General features: G+C 45.4%; 1 gene segment (V, D, J or C); it reads left to right on the top strand.

Moving 5' to 3' along the window:
- The first annotated feature begins 15,610 nt into the window (after positions 1-15,610).
- LOC109201850 (T cell receptor alpha variable 18-like) lies at positions 15,611-16,271 on the top strand. The segment is given in 2 exon segments: positions 15,611-15,690; positions 15,781-16,271. Coding segments are annotated over 2 exon segments (438 nt in total).
- Positions 16,272-24,172: the final 7,901 nt, after the last annotated feature.

The following is a 24,172-nucleotide window of genomic DNA, read 5'->3' as shown; positions in this document are numbered from 1 at the left end:
TTACTTTGTTGAGCTGTCCTGTTGGGATGTTGTGTTTCCATCAAATTCACAATGAGCTCATATTTTTCTTAAAATAGTTCATTTTCTTATTTTAAACTTTGATATGTTTTCTATCTTCTGTTGTGACTAAAACATAATCATTGTATTCTCCTTTATTCACACTCATTATTTGAATGGAGCTCAAACAGATGCAGTTCACAGATGTAACAGAGCACAGTGTTCGCTGGGTGACAGACTGCTAACCTGTCACAGAGCAACTTCTCCATCCAACCTGTGACTGATGTTCTGCTTCTTCACTTTCAGATCGTCTCTTGGTTGAGAAAAAATAAAAGTATTTTTTAATGTCAGCTGAGTTTGGTGTTGAGAATCTCACACATGTATTTTTCTTCATAGTTATGTAGGATGCCTGAAATATGAACCTCAGTGGAGAGTTCATGGGTCACAAGCTTTAGATCAAAGTGGGAGCACATGTTATGTTTGGCTATTGATGGTTTCAGAAGAATAATCATCAGTTATGTCACCATGGCAACAAAGAAGGACATCATTATTTACGAGGAAGCATATGTGCAAAATACCCCGAGTTATGCTCTTAGTATTCACTTCTTTTCCAGCCTCTTTTTACTATCATTGTAGTTTTAGATGAATACATTTATCACTTGTTCCTAAAGGGACGGTTCCATTAGTCTGTGTTTATCCTCAGACCTGCTGTGCTTTGCTCTGCACTGTTGTATCTCTACTCATCCAGGACAAGTTTAGAAGACACACAATCAGAGGAAGCTCTACAACCCAAAGGTAACATTAATGTGGGGCTAAAACTGTGTTTTTAAACTTTTACTCCACTGAGGTGTATTTCAGACAAAAAGTCTAAGGAGCCTGGAAAGAAAAGAAAAAGAAAAGAAGACGTTTCACCTCCAACAAGATTCTTGAGTTCTAGGGTCAAATGGTGGAGAGTCCCAGATTTAAACCCTGTGGTAGAGGGACAATGGACCCCCTAATGATCCTCTACCTGATCACACGAGCCAAGGTGTGAAGACGGTTGTAGGTCACAATCAGCCAGGGTTTCAGGTGAAACCTGGCTGACCCTATCATGTGATTTCATGAGGTCAGATGGCCCAGAATGTGAGATCTCAGAACTGGGTTATAGATGACAGACAGTTGGTGTGGTAAGCCCCGCCCTCTGTTCAAAGATGGTCGTTCACAGTGGACATAGATGTATTTCAGATGAGAACAAGCAGAGTGACAGAGTTTAAAATGCTCCCCGAACCGTGTGACAGACACACTGTGGTCAAGAGAGTACTCGAGTACAGCTGTGGACCTGAACAACACATGCAGGTACTGTGCTGAGGTGCTGGCTGGGATTGGTGTCGTATATGTTGTAGAGGCATGGCATGCACACAGGATCCAGGTGTGACTCATTCATCTTACGTTGCTTTTACAAACATGTCGTGTGAACTGTGTCTGTGGGAGATTTCACTTTGAACTGTTTTCATTGTGACTGTCTGAAATATCAAAGAGGGCAGTTTCAGTTTGTAACATATCCTATGACTTTATTTGGAGTCTTTCCTTTGCTGCGTGCAGATTGCTTTTCAATTCTGAGTATTTCCATCTTTAATGTATTCAGTTCTCAGTTTGCTTGTTGTCAATTGTAACAGTCACAATGGTGTGGTGTCTCTTTAAGACAACCCAAGTTGAGGGTTAATGTTGTCATCGCTATGCGTCACTGCCCTCTCTGTGATTGTGCGGACATGTGCTTGCACGCTAGTGCATGAGGAGGGACGGATTTTATGTTTTACCTCTCCAGACACCTTTGTTTGCAACGTTATGGGTTGTACGAACACTCTGCGCTATGTTTGTTAAGCTGCAGCCGTTCAACCGGGCTTATATGGTGACGAAGAGAAGGTATATTAAAGAACACGTTGTGGAATTCCCAATACCAGTGTGAGTGTGTATTCTTTTGACTATCCTGCTAAGTGTTTTGCCGCCTCCTCTCAACCACTAAACACAACCCGACGTTACACAGTGTAGCAAAATGTATTTTGTGGGCCGTGTAATGGTGCTGCTAGGTTTCATATCCATATCACCAGAAGCCGTGGGTGACCTGAAAATTTTTGAATTCAAAAGTTATTACAGAGAAAACTGTAAGACAAATTTCACTTACATTCTCGGATCTCTGAGCATGAAATGAGCTCAAATTCTCTTTTATGAAAACATAACTAACTCAGCTTTTGTCTCAAACTTGTGAACAATGTAAAAGTTCACCTGCTTTTGAACTCCTCACTGTTGCTTTTAAGAATACTAAGTATTCCCAACAAAGTGAGTCACAGGCCGCTTCAGCATCGAGGCTGAAAGCTGTCCATTGTTCAGAGGAGTTTTGTGATCAGTGAGATGGAGAGCCTTCCTAACATTACCCAGTGTTTGTCTGCTTTATACAAAGCCTGTTTGTGTCTTTGAGGTCTGGGATTAGATTTTCCAGTCATCTTGCTGGTATTGATGCAAACAGTCTATAATCTATGTTTAGAACTGATATTGGTCGATAACAGCTGCACTGACTCTTCTCTTTCCCAGCTTAGAGATCACTGATACTGCTGCCTGTCTCCAGGGCACAGGGCCTCCCCACCCTGAAGGACATGGTTAAAGCATTCTTTTAGTGCTGGTGTTGTCAGTTTCCTGGAAAGGTTGTTCATTTCAGATGGATAACCATTTGCTCCTGCCATATTCCTGTTTTCTTTTTTCATTTAGATATAACATTATTAATTTCTTTCTCTGCTAGTTTGAAGTTTATTATATAACTCAGTTTTTTTCTGGGATGCTGTCAATGTCCTGCTCCTACAGTAAATCTTTATTTTCAGTCTGCTGTTTGTTTCATATCTAAGTGAATGGCTTTAATTTCTGTAATTAGCTTGTTCGATGTGGCCACTCCCCTTTTCTTCTAATTCTTGTCCACAGTCTCGTTACCTCCCGCATTGACTGTTGCATGTCTCCCCCAAAAATCCCTCCATCAGCTTCAACTGGTTCAAAACTCAGCTGCCTGTTTTATTACCAGAACCCGTCCTACAGCACATCACCCCTGTCCTTCAGGAACCTCACTGGCTCCCTGTGAAACTCTGAACAGTGTTCACACTTCTTCTCAAGACCCTTCATAGCCTCGCTCCTCCTCACCTTTCTCACCTGTTAGGCCCTACCTCTTCTGCCTGCTCACTTCAATCTTCTTCTTCTGTCCAGCTTGCTGTGCCTTCTTTCAGCACCATGGGAAGCAGAGCTTTCAGCTGCTCTGCCTCCAGGCTGTGGAAATCTCTGCCCCAGTTTAATCTGTTCAAGTCTGCATATTCACTGTGAACTTAATGTTTGTCTATTTTATCTTGTTTTTTATTTTTCTTCTGTTGTTAAATAGTAGAAAAATGTTCTAGTCCCTAAGGACCCCAAAGCGCTTTACACGTTCAGTCATCCACACACTGGTGATGGCAGCTACATTGTAGCCACAGCCACCCTGGGGCGCACTGACAGAGGCGAGGCTGCCGGACACTGGCGCCACCGGCCCCTCTGACCACCACCAGTAAGCAACAGGTGAAGTGTCTTGCCCAAGGACACAACGACTGAGACTGTCGGAGCCGGGGCTCGAACCGGCAACCTTCCGATTACAAGGCGAACTCCCTACTCTTGATGTGATACAGTGAATATCATCGTCTCTCCTCCATGTCCATGTACACCAGTCTTTTCAGATGTGGACTGCAATGACTTTTTAAGTGGCGCCAGTGTCCGGCAGCCTCGCCTCTGTCAGTGCGCCCCAGGGTGGCTGTGGATCCAATGCAGCTGCCATCACCAGTGTGTGAATGTGTGTGTGAATGGGTGGATGACTGGATGGGGTCCTTAGGGACTAGTAAAGCGCTACACAAATACAGGCCATTTACCATTTTTACAAGATAAGATCAGTTCCTAAGAGGAAATCTGTCTCTCTTAGATCGCCCCTTCAACCATGATCTCCCACACCCCATAATTAGGAATCTTTTCACCCAGTTTCTTTAAAAGATCAGAAATACTAACTCAAATGAAACCCTCAACGAGTTCAGCTGATCTGAAGTCAAGTCAGGAGACTTTATGGTAAATGGCCTGTAATAATAAAGGACAGAGTTTGATTCCTCAGTGTGAAACTTTGTGATGTGAATATTGTGACTCTGAGGGAGCTTACATGGTTCTTATCTAATGGATGACTTCATCTACTGAAAATGGAAAGTATCAAGTCAGAATGTTTTTATGACTTATCATCATTTATGAAGAAAATTAAAGGAGGATTCATCAGATGTGAGTAATTAACATCCATCAGGTTAATCAGTAGTTTAAAGCCTCACTTTAGCCTCTACAAGATATTTATGCAGAAGTTCAACCAAACAGAAGACATCAGGTCCTGAGGTCACAGACTCAGACTATCACATTATCAGAGAGAAGCTCGAGTGTCTGTGACCTCTGCAGACCTGAACCTATGAAGAAAGACCTACTCTAAGAATATCAAAAGAAACCAGCTTCAAAATCAACAACCAGCCTCCTCTACATGGACCACTGACTTCATGATATTTTCTTTAGTTTGTAATATTTTGCCCTGTAAAACAATGAAAGACCACCTTAAATAACTTTGGTTATAAAAGAATCCTAAAGTGTGTTAACCACAGGAGGAGGAGTGACTGAGAGCAGAGAGGAGGAGCAGAGATTCAGGGAGGAGCTGAGCTGTTACTGAACTATAGAAGAGAGAAAAACCTCCACATTCAACAGAGTTCAACACAAAACAAACTTTATGTTCCTCAACATGCTGTCATTACATCACTGTGTGTTTCCTCTGATTCTTCTCACTCTCACAGGTATGCTCACCTACACAGGAAACTGTGTTCAATGAAATCTTTATATGAATGTCGATTATCCACTGAAACTATTCAACATTTCTTCCTTCAGGTGTCACATGTGAAGACCTCAGTCCACTCAAAGATGAAGAGTCCAGTGTAGAAGGCAGCACAGTTACTCTGTCCTACAAATACACCACAGCTGCTAATTATTTCTTCTGGTATCGACAACATCCAGGAAAAGCACCAGAGTTCCTGATCTCACACTCACCTTCAGGAGCAGTAGGAGTAGAAAAAGTTCCTGGACTGAAGATTCAAGTGGAGGGAAAAGAAATCAAGATGAGCATCTCCTCTGCTGCAGTGACAGACTCTGCTGTGTACTACTGTGCTCTGCAGCCCACAGTGACAGGAAACACCAAAACTCTGTACAAAAACCTTTGGAGCAAAGACAACAGAATACTCCACAACATCCACTAGAGGGAGCCACACACTGTTAAACCTCTGATTCTTGTGTCATTGGACTGATGACAAAGACAACAGAGAAATGAAGCAGTAAAGATCAGAGACAGAGACAGAGCTGCTGTGGAAGCACAAAACTATTTGATTGGCTGAGCTATTAAACTGGCCCCGCCCACTGAAGTTGAGCTCATCCAATGACATTATTTGTTGGTCATTGTGCTGCAGTGGAAGAACATTGTTCATGTGCTGTCTGTCTGGCTTTAATAACTCCAAAGACATGTTGCTGCACCTCTTTTTGCTTCTATCTCACATTATAGGTGAGTTTAAGAACAGGGATTAAAGTTTAGTTGAAGCTGCTGCATTAAGCAGATATACAGACTGCATTTCACTACTTTTCTTCTTTCTTTTTCCAGGACTCACAGCTGGAGACTCAATCACTCCTCAACAAACTGAAGTCACTGAAACAGAAGGAAAATCTGTCACACTCACATGTAGCTATGAGACAAGTGATAGTTATATTTACCTTCACTGGTACAGACATGATTCAGACCTTCAGGCTCCTCAGTTTATACTCTGGAAAAGAGAAGGATCATGGAGTGGTGAATACATACCTAATAAACGTTACAAAACCCAAACATCAGATACAACAACTAATCTGACCATAACAGCCCTAACCCTGGCAGACACAGCTCTCTACTACTGTGCTCTACAAACACAGTGATACAAAGTGTAGAAGAGGCTGTACAAAAACCTGAACACAGATATCTGACTACTCTTCAAAGAGGAGGGAAGTGGTATTCAAAGCACAGCTTCATATCAGATGGATTCTGCTAATTCCTGTTTTATCAGAGTCACTGTGGTTACAGCTGCTAATGAAACACTGTGGGAGGATTCACATGAGCAGCAAATCCACATCAACCACAAACCAACTGCAGGAACGTTCAGACAGAAACAAATTAGTGAATACAGTCAAACAGCAAAATCTTCTGATAAACAAATATCTCACATTTAGCATATTTTATAACTGACTGTCAAAGTAAAACAGGAAACTGGGCACAGAACTAAACCTAAGAACTAGAATTCAAAAACAGAACTCAGAATACAAGAAGTTATAGACAAAGGAGAAATCAAAGAATAACAACAACGTTTCAGTGTGTAATGTGGAGCTGAGCGGTGTGGGTCCGTTGCACCAATGGTGCACGATTAATTCCCAGACCACTGCTCATTTCTCCACTGCTTTTACCAACTCTGTCCTTTGTGATGCTAACAGTAATGAGGATCTTTCGGTTGATAAGCTCACTAATCTGTTTATCTCAGCTTGCTCCTCTATTCTCGATACCGTGGCTCCTCTAAGGCCTAAGCGCACTAAACTGTTACGTCAACCCTGGTTGAACGAAACTACCTGGGCTCTCAGACACAAATGCCGTCGCGCTGAGAGAAAATGGAAAAAGGACAAACTTCAGGTCTCTTCTGAAATCCTCCAAAATTGTTTATCAAAATATCAAAAGACTGTTAAAGCTGCCAAGTCTGCCTTCCTGTCAGGTATAATTACAAAAAACAGTCACAAGCCTCGAGTCCTTTTTAAAATCTTTAACTCTATGATTAACCCTGATGTCATTACTCATAGAGATGCTTCCCCCGCACTCTGTGATAACTTCCTCAAGTATTTCACTGATAAAATCTCAGCCCTAAGGGCTCCATATTTGCTGACATTGGCTGGCCAAGTTCCTGCTTCTCAAGTTCAGATTGTTTTTCAGCAGTTTGAGTGTGTTTCTCCACCTTAATTCAATTCAATTCAATTCAATTTATTTATATAGCACTTTTCACAGGATAAAAACCACAAAGTGCTTCACAGTAATATAAGACAGAAATACATAAAATACATTAAAATACATTAATAATCAAACATACAGCACAAATCTAATTAAAAGCCAATCTAAATAAATGAGTCTTAAGCTGCTTTTTAAAAGAATAAATACAATCAAGACAACGTAAAGATGGAGGGAGAGCATTCCACAACCTGGGGGCCACCGCTCTAACAGATCGATCACCTCTAGTCTTAAAACGAGTTCGTGGGACGACCAACAGCCTTTGATTAGAAGATCTCAGGCTGCGAGAGGGAGCGTGGGGTTCTAAAAGATCGGAAATGTAGGCAGGGGCATCACAATTCAAAGCTTTAAAAGTCAGTACCAAGATTTTAAAATGAATTCTAAAATGTACTGGAAGCCAGTGTAATGAACGTAGCACTGGTGTAATGTGCTCTCTTTTTCGTGTCTTGGTTAAAAGCCTTGCAGCAGCATTTTGGACTAACTGGAGATGCTCAAGATTCCTTTTGCTCAAACAAAGAAAAAGGCTGTTACAATAATCTAAGCGAGATGAAATAAAAGCATGAATAACCATTTCTAACTCAGATTTAGACAGCAAAGTTCGCAGTTTGGAGATGTTTCTTAGCTGAAAAAGGCAATTCCTAATTAACTGTCGAGAGTGTTGTTCTAGGGACATGGCAGAATCAAAGATCACACCAAGGTATCTGAGGCTCAAGTGAACAGATGAGCCAAGAGAACCAAGGTGCTGTTTGATTAGAGATATCTGGTTGTCGGGGGCAATAATTAATGTTTCTGACTTCTCAGAGTTCAACTGTAAGTAGTTGTCACCAAGCCACTGTTCAATGGAAGCTAAACAATTAATTAAAGAGGACAGTTTATGGACTTCCATCGGCTTAAAAGAGCAATAGAGCTGGATATCATCCGCATAGAAGTGATAAGACACCTCAGGGAACTGCCTAATTATAAGTCCTAGAGGTAACATGTACAAAAGAAAAAGAATAGGACCCAGAACTGAACCCTGCGGTACCCCACATGTCAGATCCTTAGAATGTGACATAAACCGATTCGCAAAAACACTAAAAGATCTGTTGGAGAGGTACGACCGAAACCACTCCAGAGCAAGACCGGACACACCGACTATGTCCCGGAGCCTGTTAATCAGGATGGTATGGTCAATAGTGTCAAAGGCAGATGTCAAGTCCAACAAAACCATGACTGAGGATGCTCCAGAGTCAGCTGACATCATAATGTCACTGGAGACTTTAAGTAATGCGGTTTCTGTTGAGTGACTTTTCTGTTGAGTGACTTAAAGGAGATAACTGGTCACCGTAGAATTTCTAACTCCCCGCATGATATTCTTCCCTCCTGCATCTTCAAGGAAGCTTTGAACACCATTGGGCCTTATATTCTACTATTGCTGAGCGCATCACTGTCATCAGGTTGTGTGCCGATTGCCTTGAAACATGCTGCTGTACAACCTGTTATTAAGAAGAAAAATCTTGACCCTAGTGCTCTCTCCAGTTACAGGCCAATTTCCAAACTCCCTTTTATGTCTAAAATTTTGGAAAAAGTAGTTCTTAAGCAACTTCAGTCCTTCTTAGACGCTAACAATATTGGTGAAAAGTTCCAGTCTGGTTTTAAACCTCGCCACAGTACAGAAACAGCTTTAGTAAGAGTTTTTAATGATTTACTTTTAACTGGCGACTCAGGCTGCTCTGTGGTTTTGGTTTTACCTTATTTGACCTCTGCATTCAATACGGTTGATCACCACATTTTATTATCGAGGCTGGAGCATGTTGTTGGTCTCAAAGGCACAGGACTATCTTGGTTTAAATCATATCTTTCAGAGAGGACTTCCTATGGGTCAGTACTTTTCTTCTTCTGCCCCTATCCACTGTGGTGTGCCTCAGGGGTCTGTTCTTGGTCCTACTTTGTTCTCCCTGTATTTGCTGCCTTTGGGCTCTATTTTCAACAAATATAACATCTCCTTCCACTGCTATGCCGACGACATCCAAATTTACTTCCCCCTGAACTTGGATGTCTCTGACCCACTACAACCTTTGTTCAACTGTCTTCATGATGTTAAAGTTTGGCTATCACAAACTTTCTCACTTTGAATGAAAATAAAACTGAAGTAATTGTCTTTGACAGTCATACCCCTCTGGGTCAGTTAACAGACACCCTTGGTCCTCTTGCCAGCATCTCTCTCACACGGTAAGAAACCTTGGAGTGTTTTTGGATAGCTCTCTTAAATTGGAGAAGCAAGTGTCCTCAGTGGTAAAAACTAGCTTTTATCAGTTGCGTTTGATATCAAAGCCGAAGCCCTATATTCCTTTAAAAGTACTTGAAAAACTTATTCATGCATTTATCACCTGTAGACTGGACTATTGTAACTCTCTATACCTGGGCCTCCAACAATGCTCCCTCTACCGCTTGCAGTTAGTTCAAAATGCTGCTGCACACTTTCTAACAGGTGCTAGAAAGTATGATCATATCACCCCAGTTCTGGCTAATTTGCACTGGCTCCCTGTCAAACACCGTAAAGATTTTAAAATTCTTTGCTTACTTTTAAAATTGTAAACAATTTGGCACCCAGTTACCTGACTGAACTCCTCCGCTTGTATGACCCCAGGAGAGCACTAAGATCATCTTGCCAGATGCTCTTAGAACAACCTAGATCCCGACTGAAGTCCAGAGGTGATTGGGCCTTTGCAATTGCAGCACCTACACTCTGGAATAGTCTCCCCGCCTCTATTCGCATTTCTGAGTCTATACATTCATTTAAACCGCATCTGAAAACTAAATTTTTTACTTTGGCTTTCGGATCAAATTAGTTTTAACTATCATCAGGCCTGTTTTATGTCTGACACCTTTGATGTTTGTTGGTGTGTTTGTTGTTTGTTTGTTAACTTTTAATCTCTTGCTGTTTTTTTGCTGATTGTTAAGCACTTTGATCAACCCTGTTGTTTGTAAATGTGCTATATAAATGAATAAACCTGAACCTGAACAATAACGCAGGTGGCTGTGGCTCAGGTGGTAGAGCAGATCAGCTACTGATCGGAAGGTTGGTGGTTCGAGCCTAGGCTGCATGTCAAGTGTCCTTGGGCAAGATACTAACCCCAAATTGCCCTCTGACTGTGTGTGAATGTAGATTAGTTTGCACTTGCATTTAGAAATGCTTGCATGAATGGGTCAATGAGGCATGTTGTATACAGCGCTTTGAGTACTCTGGGAGAGTAGAAAAGCGCTATGTAAGAATCAGTCCATTTACCATTTAATGCACAAAACACTGGATCAGCGAAGCAGGACCTTGACAATGATGTTCCTAATGATGGGTTTTTATTTTATTATTGTCATTTGTATTGAGAAACATGTAATCATTTGTGTTTAGAAGTATATAGTTGATGGCATATTGAAAGAATGTCTAATCCTAGGAGGTCTGTAACAACTCTGTGTAGCATGAAGAGGGGAGTGCGTTCACTCCTCTTCAGAGTGTTCTGGCATAGATCACACACCTCCTAGGAGAGGTCGTATCTTCTCTTGCTGATATATGGTATAACAAACACGCGTATATCTGTTTGAGTGTAAGGGCCTTTTCTTCAGATGTACCGCTAGACTCCTGGCACCAGCTTTGGGGAGTCTTCCTGGGGTCACATCTTGACCCCACACATATACACACATAGACACACACAGACACACACACACACACACACACACACACACACACACACACACACACACACAGACAGACAAGGTATTCTTTGTCCACATGTATACCTATGTAAGATGTTATATGTTAATGACCCTATGCATATTCATGTAACCACAATAAAAGGAGTGCTATGGGGAACCTTGCTGAGAGTCTGACAGAGGTCAAGTGGGTGGAACGACACTTGGCTCCAGGCTGGTCTCCCTCATGCATGAGTAACACAACAAACTCTGCCTACTTGTGTCTTGTTTCTGCTGTGTAGCAAATTGTCCTGAACGTTCCAGCGAATAGGTTTATGCTATAAACCTATCACCTAATTTACTGGTTAATCTCCAAAAGTTGATTCTGTTCATCTGGACGTAGCGTTTTGTGGGAGAAACGTTTCGTCACTCATCCAAGTGACTTCTTCAGTCTCAGCTGACTGCAGGTTTCAATCTTATAAACAGTACATTTGCATAATGACTGAAACCAGCCCACTGAAGGAACAATGGGCTGGGAGGTCAGTTCCTTAATCATAATTATGCAAATTCCCATGACCATTGATCAACAATCACTGACCAAAACCCACTGATCAAAGAACACTGATCAATGGCCATGAGTACCATTCACAGAGAGTTGGGGAATGGCTGCAATCACAGCATTGTAAGATGGTGACAGATGTAACCTTAGGCCCCCTCCTCGATTCAGAGATGGTCTTTCCCTTTTCACGTAAATGGCCTCCTTGACTCCGCCCTCAAACCAGCGTTCCTCCCTGTCCAGGATGTGTACATCCTCATCATTGAAAGAGTGTCCACTGGCCTGTAGGTGTAAATAGACTGCAGAGTCCTGGCCTGATGAGGTAGCTCTTCTGTGTTGTGCCATCCGCTTCGCCAGAGGTTGTTTGGTTTCCCCGATGTATAAATCCTGGCAATCCTCCTGGCACTTAACAGCGTACACTATGTTACTCTGTTTGTGTCGGGGGACCCGATCCTTGGGGTGGACCAGTTTTTGGTGCAGTGTATTTTGGGGTTTAAAAGCCACAGAGACCCGGTGTTTAGAAAAAATGCGTCTCAACTGTTCCGATACTCCTGACAAATATGGGATCACTACAGGTTTTCGCCTGGGCAGCGGTTGTCCTTCTCTCCTGGATCGGCTGGAGCTTTCTTTAGGTGCCTTCCCAGCTTTGACAAAAGTCCAGCTGGGATAACCACATTTACTCAGGGCCTTCTTGATGTGCTGTTCTTCTGCCTCCCTGGCCGCTGTGTCAGTGGGGATGGTGTTCGCTCTGTGTTGTAGCGTCCTGATGACACCCAGTTTGTGCTCCAGTGGATGATGAGAGTCAAACCTTAAATACTGATCCGTATGTGTAGGTTTACGGTACACGTCAGCTTTTAGATGTCCCCCATTACTGATGGAAATCTCACAGTCTAAGAAGGCTAACCTGCCACTTTTCATATCCTCCCTGGCGAATTTGATGTGTCGGTCCACCGAGTTAATGTGATCCGTGAAATGTAGTACGTCCTGAGATTTGATTTTCACCCAGGTGTCATCCACATATCTGAACCAATGGCTTGGTGGTGTTCCAGGGTAGGATAGCAACGCCCTCTTTTCCACTTCTTCCATGTACAAATTGGCCACGATGGGTGAAACTGGGGAGCCCATGGCACACCCATGTTTCTGCCTGTAGAACTGACCCTTGTATGTGAAGTAGGTGGAATGAAGACACAGTTCCAAAAGCAAACACACTTGGTCGATGCTGAGAGTGGTCCTGCTGCTGAGGTTGCTGTCATCCTGTAATCTCTTACGGACTACCTCCAACGCTTCCGTGACTGGGATGCAAGTGAAGAGAGATGTAACGTCGTACGAGACCATGGTTTCATCTGCCTCCATAATGACATCTCTCACCTTCTCAACAAAATCCAGGGTGTTCTGGATGTGGTGTTCAGAGCTGCCCACCAGCGGGTTGAGGATCGAAGCCAGAAACTTGGAGATGTTATAGGTGACAGAGTTGATCATGCAGACAATTGGTCTTAAAGGTGCACCCTGCTTATGTATTTTCGGTAACCCATACAGACTTGGTGTAGACTCCCCTGGGTACAGCCTGTGGTATGAGGTCCGGTCAATAGCCTTGTCTTGTTCCAACTGCTTCAGACAGTCTATGACCCTCTTCCTGTAGCCACTTCCTGGGTCTCGTTTCAGGGGCTCATAAGTATTTTCATCACTGAGTAGTGACAAAATCTTCTCATGATAGTCTTTCTGGTTCCGCTACATCCAGATGAACAGAATCAACTTTTGGAGATTTACTTTCCTGGATGACTGAGAATGCATCAAGACGTTACTGGTTAATGGTGCACAAATTATAATCATAAAGAAAATAAACAGAGGTAAGTCAGAGTCAAACAGGCAGAGTTTCTTTTCCTTTTTTCATTCATGTTGCAGTGACAGCAATCAGTTGAAGCTTTTGTGGGAAACTCCTGCAGCTCCAGCAGGGGATACCTGTAGGCAATGAATAACGTCTATGTTAGATTGTACACATGTGGACACATTGGGCAAAGTTTATCTGTTAGACTGTCCAGCAGAGAGACAATGGAGTGCATGCTGTGCAGTGGAGTGAGGAGTGCTCAGACCTCTACACTGGAGAAAACAAACAGCCACTCCATAAATGCATGACACAATACAGAAGAGGACAAGACTCAGGTATACATCTGCACCTAAAGGTCAAAGGTCAAATCACTCTTGAGGATGCCAGTGTTCACATTTTGGGCAGAGAAGACAGATGGTTTGAAAGAGGAGTGAAAGAAGCATCTGTGTCCACTGTGAACGACCCCCTTTAAATAGAGGGCGGGGCTTATGGCACCAACCGTCTGCTACCTACAGTGTAGTGTGAGATCCTTCCCAGATGCCTCACCCCCACTCACATCTTGTGTCAGGTGATCTCAATAGATCAGATGATAGGATGAGGTCTCAGAATGGTTTCACTGGAACCTCTGGTGGTAATGATTCACACCTTGGCTCATGATGACAAACATTATTAATCATGGATCAATGACCTTCTTAAAGGGCAACTCCCACTGGGCTTTAAATCCCTAGGACTCTCCATCATTTGGATTTAGAACTGAAGAAGCTTCTTGGATGAGATTTGACACGTCTTCAGATAATATAATGAAGTCCAGCTGACGTCCTTTCAAGCTCCTAAGACTACCATGACCTGGATTCAATTTCAATTCAATTCAATTTTATTTATATAGCACCAAATCACAACAGAAGTCGCCTCAAGGCGCTTTATATTGTACAGTAGATACAGAGAAAAACCCAACAATCATATGACCCCCTATGAGCAAGCACTTTGGCGACAGTGGGAAGGAAAAACTCCCTTTTAACAGGAAGAAAACTCCGGCAGAACCAGGCTCAGGGAGGGGCGGGGCCATCTGCTGTGATTGGTTGGGGTGAGAGAAGGAAGACAGGATAAAGACATGCTGTGGAAGAGAGACAGAGATTAATAACAGATATGATTCGATGCAGAGAGGTCTATTAACACATAGTGAGTGAGAAAGGTGACTGGAAAGGAAAAACTCAATGCATCATGGGAATCCCTGGCAGCCTACGTCTATTGCAGCATAACTAAGGGAGGATTCAGGGTCACCTGGTCCAGCCCTAACTATATGCTTTAGCAAAAAGGAAAGTTTGAAGCCTAATCTTGAAAGTAGAGATAGTGTCTGTCTCCTGAATCCAAACTGGAAGCTGGTTCCACAGAAGAGGGGCCTGAAAACTGAAGGCTCTGCCTCCCATTCTACTTTTAAATACTCTGGGAACAACAAGTAGGCCTGCAGTGTGAGAGCGAAGTGCCCTAATAGGGTGATATGGTACTACAAGGTCATTAAGATAAGATGGGGCCTGATTATTTAAGACCTTGTATGTGAGGAGCAGGATTTTGAATTCTGGATTTAACAGGAAGCCAATGAAGGGAAGCCAAAACAGGAGAAATCTGCTCTCTCTTTCTAGTCCCTGTCAGGACTCTTGCTGCAGCATTTTGGATCAGCTGAAGGCTTTTCAGCGAGATTTTAGGACATCCTGATAATAAAGAATTACAGTAGTCCAGCCTGGAAGTAATAAATGCATGAACTAGTTTTTCAGCATCACTCTGAGACAGGATATTTCTAACTTTAGAGATGTTGCACAAATGGAAGAAAGCAGTCTTACATATTTGTTTAATATGTGCGTTGAAAGACATGTCCTGGTCAAAAATGACTCCAAGGTTCCTCACAGTGTTAATGGAGGCCAAGGTAATGCCATCCAGAGTAAGAATCTGCTTAGATACCATATTTCTAAGATTTTCAGGGCCGAGTACAATAACCTCAGTTTGATCTGAATTAAGAAGCAGAAAGTTAGCGGCCATTCAGGTCTTTATGTCTTTAAGACATTCCTGCAGTTTAACTAATTGGTGTGTGTTACCTGGCTTCATGGACAGATAGAGCTGCGTGTCATCTGCATAGCAGTGAAAATTTATGCTATGTCTTCTAATGATGCTGCCTAAGGGAAGCATGTATAATGTAAACAGAATTGGTCCTAGCACTGAACCCTGTGGAACACCATAATTGACCTCAGTGTGTGAAGAGGACTCTCCATTTACATGTACAAATTGGAGTCTATTAGATAGATATGATACAAACCACTGCAGTGCAGTACCTGTAATACCTACAGCATGTTCTAATCGCTCTAATAGGATATTATGGTCGACAGTATCGAACGCTGCACTGAGGTCTAGCAGGACAAGCACAGAGATGAGTCCACTGTCAGAGGCCATCTACTTGCTGTAGCTCACAGTTACTCTACACTGCAGATATGACGCCTCTGTTCATCTCAGTGCTGCTGGCTGCTATGTGCCTCGGTATGAACACAACTCTGTTTCTTTGATATCAGTCCAACATTGACATGATTCTTTAACAGCACACTGATACTGTTTGTTGGTGTTTTACAGAATGCAGAGCACAAAAAGACAACGTGCTGCAAACAAAAGGAGAAGAGACTGCTGCTGCAGGAGGCACAGTAACACTTCACTGTCTCTATAACAGCAGCACAACAACAGCTCCTTCTCTCTTCTGGTACAAACAGGATGGAAACAACAGACCCAAATTCATCCTGAGTCGTGTTAGCAGGGATGATGGAAACACAGCAGATGAGTTCAAGGAGAGATTTTCATCCACACTGGATTCCAGCATCAGATCAGTTCCTCTGAAGATCCAGAAGCTTCAGCTGTCTGACTCTGCTGTGTACTACTGTGCTCTGCAGCCCACAGTGACAGGAAACACCAAAACTCTGTACAAAAACCTTTGGAGCAAAGACAACAGAATACTCCACAACATCCACTAGAGGGAGCCACATGCTGTTAAACTTCTCTGGTTTGTTTCATTCAGTTTCATTTGGCAACAGTGGGAAGGAAAAACTCCCTTTTTTACATGAAGAAACCTCCAGCAGAACCAGGCTCATCTGTGTGACCAATAATCCTCCAGCAGCCTACAGCTATTGCAGAGTTGTTGTTTATGAGGGGAGTAGATGAAGAGGAAATTATGGATGTAGTTACATCCTTTAACTCCAAGAAATCAACTGACTGTGATGGCATTGATATGCACTTAATTAAAGATATTTTTGGATGTATTGTGAAACCATATACCTACATTTGTAATCTGTCATTACAAAGTGGTTTATTTCCTGATAAGATGAAAATTTCAAAGTTAGTTCCAATATATAAAGCTGGAGACAAACATCTTCTCACAAACTATCGGCCCATCTTTTTGCTACCACAGTTCTCTAAGATACTGGAAAAAATATTTTACAATAGATTATATGACTTTATCATAAAAAAAACAATGTTCGAGGCAAAATAAAAGAGGAGCGCTAGAAAGTCAGAAGACAAAAACAAAAACAAAACACGAGTCCAAAACCAAAAGAAAAGAAACACACCAGAGCACAGGAAAACAGTCCAAAACAGAACACCTCAGGGGGCCGGCCGTGAGGACGGCAACGTGGACACAGTTCAGGGGTCGGCCAGGGGCCGACAGCACCGGAGCCCAAACAGTTCAGGGGGCCGGCCGTGCGGAAGGCAGCGGCGGCCACGTGGAAGCAGTTCAGGGGCCGGCCGAGAGGACGGCAACGGCGGCGACGTGGAAGCAGTTCAGGGGGCCAGCCGTGCGGACGGCAACGGCGGCGACTCAGGCAAAAAGAGTCTGGGGGCCGCCCACGACGGCAATGGCGTCTGGCCAGTGGCCTGAAAGATGGCCGGTTAGCTGCAGACCCAGACGGGGCTGGCGATGCTGAAGCGGAAGACACGGAGGCCGCAGGCGACGGCGTGGAAGCCGGAGACGGAGGCGCTGCAGGCGACGGCGTGGAAACCGGAGACGGAGGCGCTGCAGCTGGCGTGGATGATGAGGCTGCAGCTGGCGTGGATGCCGAGGCTGCAGCTGGCGTGGATGCCGAGGCTGCAGCTGGCGTGGATGCCGGAGACAGAGGCGCTGCAGGCGACGGCGTGGAAGCCGGAGACGGAGGCGCTGCAGCTGGCGTGGATGATGAGGCTGCAGCTGGCGTGGATGATGAGGCTGCAGCTGGCGTGGATGATGAGGCTGCAGCTGGCGAGGGTGATGAGGCTGCAGCTGGCGAGGGTGATGAGGCTGCAGCTGGCGAGGGCGTGGAAGCCGGAGACGGAGGCGCTGCAGCAGGCGACGGCGTGGAAGCCGGTGACGGAGGCGTGGAAGCCGGAGACGGGGGCGCTGCAGCAGGCGGCGGCGTGGAAGCCGGTGACGGAGGCGTGGAAGCCGGAGACAGGGGCGCTGCAGCAGTCGGCGGCGTGGAAGCCGGAGACGGAGGCGCTGCAGGCGGCGGCGTGGGAGCCGGAGACGGAGGCGCTGCAGGCTGGACGGGTCCCTTGGATCCTCCAGCGAAGTCTGACGACGAAGGCCGGAGCAGTCCCTCGGACCCTCCAGCGGAGACACGAGACGAAGGCCGGAGCGGTCCCTCGGACCCTCCAGCAGAAGCCATGACCAAGCCAGCAGTCATGGAGGCCACTAGCTGACACAGTGGCGACTGACAATGCACTGAGCACTGGCTCTGCCCAGGCAACGCTGACATGAAGTGGTTCTCAGGGGGCTGCTTAATCTTCAGGGGTCCAGAATCGGCTGGGGACTGAGACCCAGCCTCTGGGGAAGCTAACTGAGCTGAGAGCGGCTGCGGGGCAGCTAACTGAGCTGAGAGCGGCTACGGGGCAGCTAACTGAGCTACTGGAGGCTGGGCAGCTACTGGAGGCTGGGGAGGAGTGGTGGAGCGAGGCTGGGACGAGGAGGTGGGAAGTTTGTGTAGCTCCGAACTTGGAAGTCCCAAAAACAAAGCAAAGGATTGCAGCGGAGTAAGCCCAGTGTCTTCCACCACATAATCCTCCTTTCGCCGCTGCTTGCTCCTCCTGCAGGGCCTGAATTCTGAACGCAGCGGTGGAGTGACACCAGAAAACTGAGCTGAGAGTGGCTGCTGAGCAGGCGATGAGCTGTTCACATAATCATCTGCCGCACAGAAGACAACCCCAGAATGAACAGTCACACAGTCCGAAAAAGAGTCCTCACTCACCACAGCCGGCGAATTAAAAGTCCGAATGTCCGGCTGTGGGGTGGCGCGCCGGCAGCGCGATCGACATTTCCTCCCCGCCGACGGCTCCGACGGGCCAGGCAAGATCACATCCGGCGAGTCGGGCAGCGAGGCAGGAGTGGCAGAGAGCAGGTGTGGTGTGTCCTGAAGGAAGGCCTGAATGGTCAGAGAGAGCGAGCCAAACAGCCACGGAAGACCAGAGAAGAGCCGCTGTAGGCGTGTTTCCAAAGCGTGACGAAGCTCCTCCGGGGGATGTTCCGACCACAGGCTGAGAAGATTCTCAACGGAGAACATTATGTCATCCCTTAGCTCCTCCAAAGGGTCGCAAGCTGCTGGGTCCATGCTGGCTGGTTCGTACTGTCACGGTTTGCGGGTGCAAGCCGTGTGGGAATTATTTAGGACCAGAAGCAGCAGCTCAGGTGCAAGTGAATATTTATTGACAGGAGTGCAAATCAACAGAAATGGCAGGTGACATGAACAGGAAAACCTAAACTGGGTAAAACTAACAAAACAAACCAGAAACGAAGATGCAGGGAGGTCCAGGGAAATACACATGGAGAGACGCAGGGAGACCAAGGGGAAACAACACAGACAAACCAGCAACGAGGACGGGTGAACACACACAATAAATACACACCAGTAATCAGGGGGATGGGCAACAGGAGGGAACACACCTGGAAGACATAACAGCTGACGAGGCAGGGGAACGTAAACAGGACACACTGACATAAGACAAAGACCTTCAAAATAAAACAGGAACACAAACATGCAAAGACACAGACTAGGAAACGCAGACTTAACACAGGAACAGATGGGCAGAACAGAATAACACTAAACAGGAGGAAGAACAGAACCAAATTCACACTAAATAGAAAAACACAAAACGCTGGGTCAAAAGGACCCAGGATCATGACAAGTACAAAGACTTCGCTTGCAGAATTTTGAACACAGTAACAAATCCGGTCGATTTCTAGCTAACCAGTTAAAAATAAATAAAGAAAAAACAACTATATGTGCTGTTAAAGATCTATCGGGGAACACAATATATGACCCTGGAAGAATAAACAACATTTTTAGGGATTTCTATGAAACTTTATACTCACCACAAATAAACCCGTCTAATAATGAAATTGATCAGTTTCTTGACAACGTAACTCTTCCAAAATTACTAGACAGTCAAGCAATGGCACTGGATTCGCCACTGATGCCAGGTGAACTCCAGGAAGCCCTGACAAGTATGCCCAATAATAAGGCTCCAGGTCCAGACGGCTTTCCTGCAGAATTCTACAAAGAATTCTGGACAATTTTGGCACCAGTATTCCACAGAATGTTGCAGGAAATCAAGGAAAATGGCAGACTACCACCAAATATGAATTCTGCCAACATTAGTCTCCTACTAAAACCAGGCAAGGACCCTTTATTTCCCTCAAGCTATCGTCCAATATCTCTTATAAATGTAGACCTCAAAATAATCTGTAAAGCTCTCTCAAAAAGATTAGAGAAAATAACCCCCCTCTTAATTCATCCTGACCAAACTGGTTTCATAAAAGGTAGGCACTCATCAACAAACACACGTAGATTACTTAATTTAATAGACTACTCATGCGGTAAAAACATTGAAACCATAATATTATCTCTAGATGCAGAAAAAGCATTTGACAGAGTTAACTGGAAATTTCTATTTGCAACTTTACACAAATTTGGTTTTGGAAACTCTTTCATAAACTGGATAAGAATATTATACAATTCTCCAACAGCTTGTATCAGGACAAATGACCAAACATCCCCCAGCTTCTGTCTCCTGAGGGGCACCAGACAGGGATGCCCACTCCCCCCTTCACTTTTTGCAGTTTTTATCGAACCACTAGCGGCAGCATTTAGACAGGCTACAACAATTAAGGGCATAAAATGTAAGAATGTAGAACATAAAATCACTCTCTATGCAGATGATGTGTTGCTTTTTCTGCAAAACTCACAAACCAACGTTTCTGAGGTACTAATTACTCTAATAAACTGGTTTTCAAGAGTTTCAGATTATTCAATTAACTGGTCAAAATCTACAGTTCTTCCCATTAACTGCTCCTTCCATAATTCTTCTTCTGCCCCACTACAATCTGGAAATATTAAATATTTGGGTATTAATGTTTCTCCTAAGCTTTCAGACTTAACTAAATTAAACCACATCCCACTTCTTAAGAAAGTAGAAGGCGATCTGACTAGATGGAAATCTTTACCCATATCACTCATGGGAAGGGTTGCCGCTATAAAAATGATGATCTTGCCAAAAATAAATTACTTATTTTTAATGATCCCTAACAAACCATCACAAGAATGGTTCAGATCTCTGGATTCATATATTTCTAAATTCCTTTGGAAAGATAAACCCCCACGTATCAGCTTAAAAACGCTACAAAGAACCAAGGATAAAGGAGGATTAGATCTGCCTAATTTTCAACAATACTTCTTAGCCAACAGGTTTCAGTTCATTTCAGAATGGTTAAAACATACCTTCCTAGATGAGCCCTGGCTAGATGTTGAACAGGCACTATGCGATGATCTAGAGATTTCAGACCTACCATTTATCAGCTCAAACATCAAAAGACATGAATGCTTTAAAAGCATCAACATCAGCTCTTCTCTGACAGCATGGTGGGAGTTTCTAAAAATAACGGAGTCTTTATTAATCCCATGCAAACGTACACCTATCTGGAATAACCCTGACATATTACAAAACAATAATATGATTAATTTTCCAGAATGGAGTTGTAAAGGAATTAAATACTTAGAACATATATTAGAGGGAACAGAATTTATTCCATTTGACAGACTAGTTACACAATATGGGATCAACAAGAAAAGATTTTTAGAATATCAACAAATTAAATCCATAGTAAAAAAGAAATTTAACCTCAGTCAAGCTCAATTACAAACACCACCAAGTGCGGTACACTTTCTTACTCTTAAATCCCCCAAATTATTATCTAAAATATACAGAACACTTTCTAAAATAGATGAATCAATATCCCTTCCTATTGCAAAGTGGGAAGCAGATTTATCAGTAAGCTTAGACCAAAACTTCTGGTCTCAGGTATGCTAAAAAACCTTTAAATTGATTAAAAATCCCAGTCTGCAATTAATACAATACAAAATACTACATAGAGTGCACTATACTGGTCATCGGACGTTCAAGATGGGCTTTACATCTTCCAACAACTGCTCACACTGTCAAGGCAATACACCAGACAATTACATCCATGCTCTTTGGTTCTGTCCACCAGTGCAGAAGTTTTGGCGTGAGATATGTGAAGACTTATCAAAGTGTCTGAAATGTAACATTCCAGCCTCCCCTTTAGTATGCTTGTTGGGAAAATTGGATGATGTCACTACAGAAACTAATACAGTCCACATGGTTTTTACAGCCCTATGCATCGCCAAGAAAACGGTCCTCATGAACTGGAAAAATAAAAATAATCTTAATTCTAGCCAATATAGAAACCATCTAATAGATCACATTAGTCTTGATACAGCCTCTGCCACCACATTAGATCAATCCCTCTGGGCTCCTTTGATCGGCTTCATCACCTAGTGGGGGTGGGGGGTCGTGGTTTGGTCCCGCCTTAGCTATTGTGGTTGATGTGGAGGTTGGGATGGGCTTAGGGCGCCTGGAGAACCCCTAGAGACGTTATCCCTGGAGGGCTCAACCCGGGGGGTTGTGGTCATAACCTGATTAGTGGCTCTGGTGGCTCTTAGAGGGTGTTCTCCTCATGGCTGCGTGCAGCAGGGCTGGGGGATGGTCTGTGCTGGCGGACGTAGGTTACTGGCCTGGTGGCCTGGCTGCCCCTGAGTGGATCCGGGGCAGGCGTGGGGGCTTGGGGTTCGGGGTGCTTCGTCTCCGTGCTGGGGCTCTGGCTGGGCCTTGGGGGCTTCGGTCCTCGTCGGTGTGTCGCCGAGGTTGTGGGCGGGTGGGTGCACGGGGGCTCAGCCCTGGCACAGGGGGCCTCTGGTGCATCGACCTAACTGGGGGCTCTTCAACTGGCAGGGAGGTTGTTCCATCCTTGCAGAAGTCCACTCTGCAGGTGGGGGAGAGACATAGGAGAGGTGGAGAATAAACCTAACCTGGGTGTCTTTTGTCTTGTGTAGTCTGGGAGATGATTGAATGTTGGGGTGGGTACAGTTTCCTCTGCGGTGGGGTAGGGTGGGCTTCCCCAGGTCCTGTGGGGCTAGGCGGTGCTGCTGCCGTAGGCCCCGGTCTGGATGGGCCTGGGCTCCCGTGCCTTGGTGGGTACCAGAGGACGGGGGTGCCTACTGGGGTCAGCGGGGGAGCTGGCCCTAAGGAGGGGCTTCTTGCCCCTCCCTTCTTTTCCTCCCCATCCCTGGCTGCCTCCCTCTTCCCGCTCTACCACACCCACCCACACAGGTAGGGCCTTGGGGTGCGGGTGTGTAACCAGGGTGCAGGGGAGGCATTCCCCCCCCCTCTGTCCCCTTCTGGCCACCTGTGCCTCAATTTTATTCCACAACTTAGATATCCACATTATTCACACTCTCATAACACACACACATATATATAGGGCCTTGAGGGTGACCACGTTAACGGCGTCCAGAGGACGGTCTGTGTATTCAACCCTACCTCTGGCGCCGGTGCCCACCTCTCAATTTTAAATCCATGTAGACATTGAGGGTTCTCGGGAGGGGCCGTGCTAACACCTGCTGCTCTCTGGCGGCAGCACCATGCCCTCCCTTGTTTTAAATGCACTTTAGAACAACACGCAGCAACACTACACATGAGCGGGAGGAGGGAGGTATGGGGTCTTCACACACCCCCATTCTCTACTAGGCATCGGGGCGGGGGGCTGGGAGGAGGTGTTGGCTGTCCGATTGGCCTCCCTGCTGCTGCGGAGCCTGGGGCGGTCTGCTTGCCTCCATCCCGGGGGAAAGGGTCACATCTCTTGGGTCTGGGTGCCGTTTCCCCCTCTGGGGGCGAGGGTACCTGGACCCGGGGCATAGAGTATGTTTGGGGAGTATGATTGTGTGTACATGTCCATGTATGTCTATCCCTACGTTGGGTGAGTGCTGAGTGTTTGTATATGTGTGCATGAGGGTGGGAATGCATGTTTGTGTCTGTGTCTATATGTCAGGTCGGGTCTTAGACTCCACCTCCCTGGGTACTCCCAGGCCCTCCAAGTGTGGAGGCCTATCTCCCCTCACCACACTCCCTGCCGGTAACTGATGCCCTCAGGGGTTGGTGCATTGGTGGTTCTTGGTGTCCGGGGCTGGGCGCTCAGGTATGCACCAGCTCACTCCCGGTGGCTACTTGGCGGGGCCTGGTCCCTGTCGCTCGGTCAGGCCTCTTCCGGGGCAAAGGGGGCCCTCGAGCCTCCGGCCTCGGGGCCTGCGGCTCGGTTCACTCTGGCACAGCTGGCTGCTGGCAGAGCCGGCGGGCACGCCAGTGCAGCCCCCTCTGGCTTCTGCTCCGTGGCTACTGGGTGACCCCTCGTCTGGGGATCTCCTCAGCCCTTCCCAGGAGGGTGGCACGGATGCCCCTCCGGTGGTACTCCTTGGGCTCTCGCACTCTGGGGCTTCTGGATGTCTCGAGCCTGGATCTCCTCCATGCCTGCTTCATGCCCTGGGGGACGGGGCTATGGGCCTCCACACCCTCTAGCAGACCGTTACATGGAGAAACCTTTTGTATACAAGCGCGTTGATCCACACAGGTGTGCACACGGGTGTTCACTGTTCATAGA

Source organism: Oreochromis niloticus, linkage group LG18 (genome assembly GCF_001858045.2).
Source record: "Oreochromis niloticus isolate F11D_XX linkage group LG18, O_niloticus_UMD_NMBU, whole genome shotgun sequence".
Taxonomy (NCBI): Eukaryota; Metazoa; Chordata; class Actinopteri; order Cichliformes; family Cichlidae; genus Oreochromis; species Oreochromis niloticus.
This window is presented reverse-complemented; position numbering and strand designations above follow the sequence as displayed.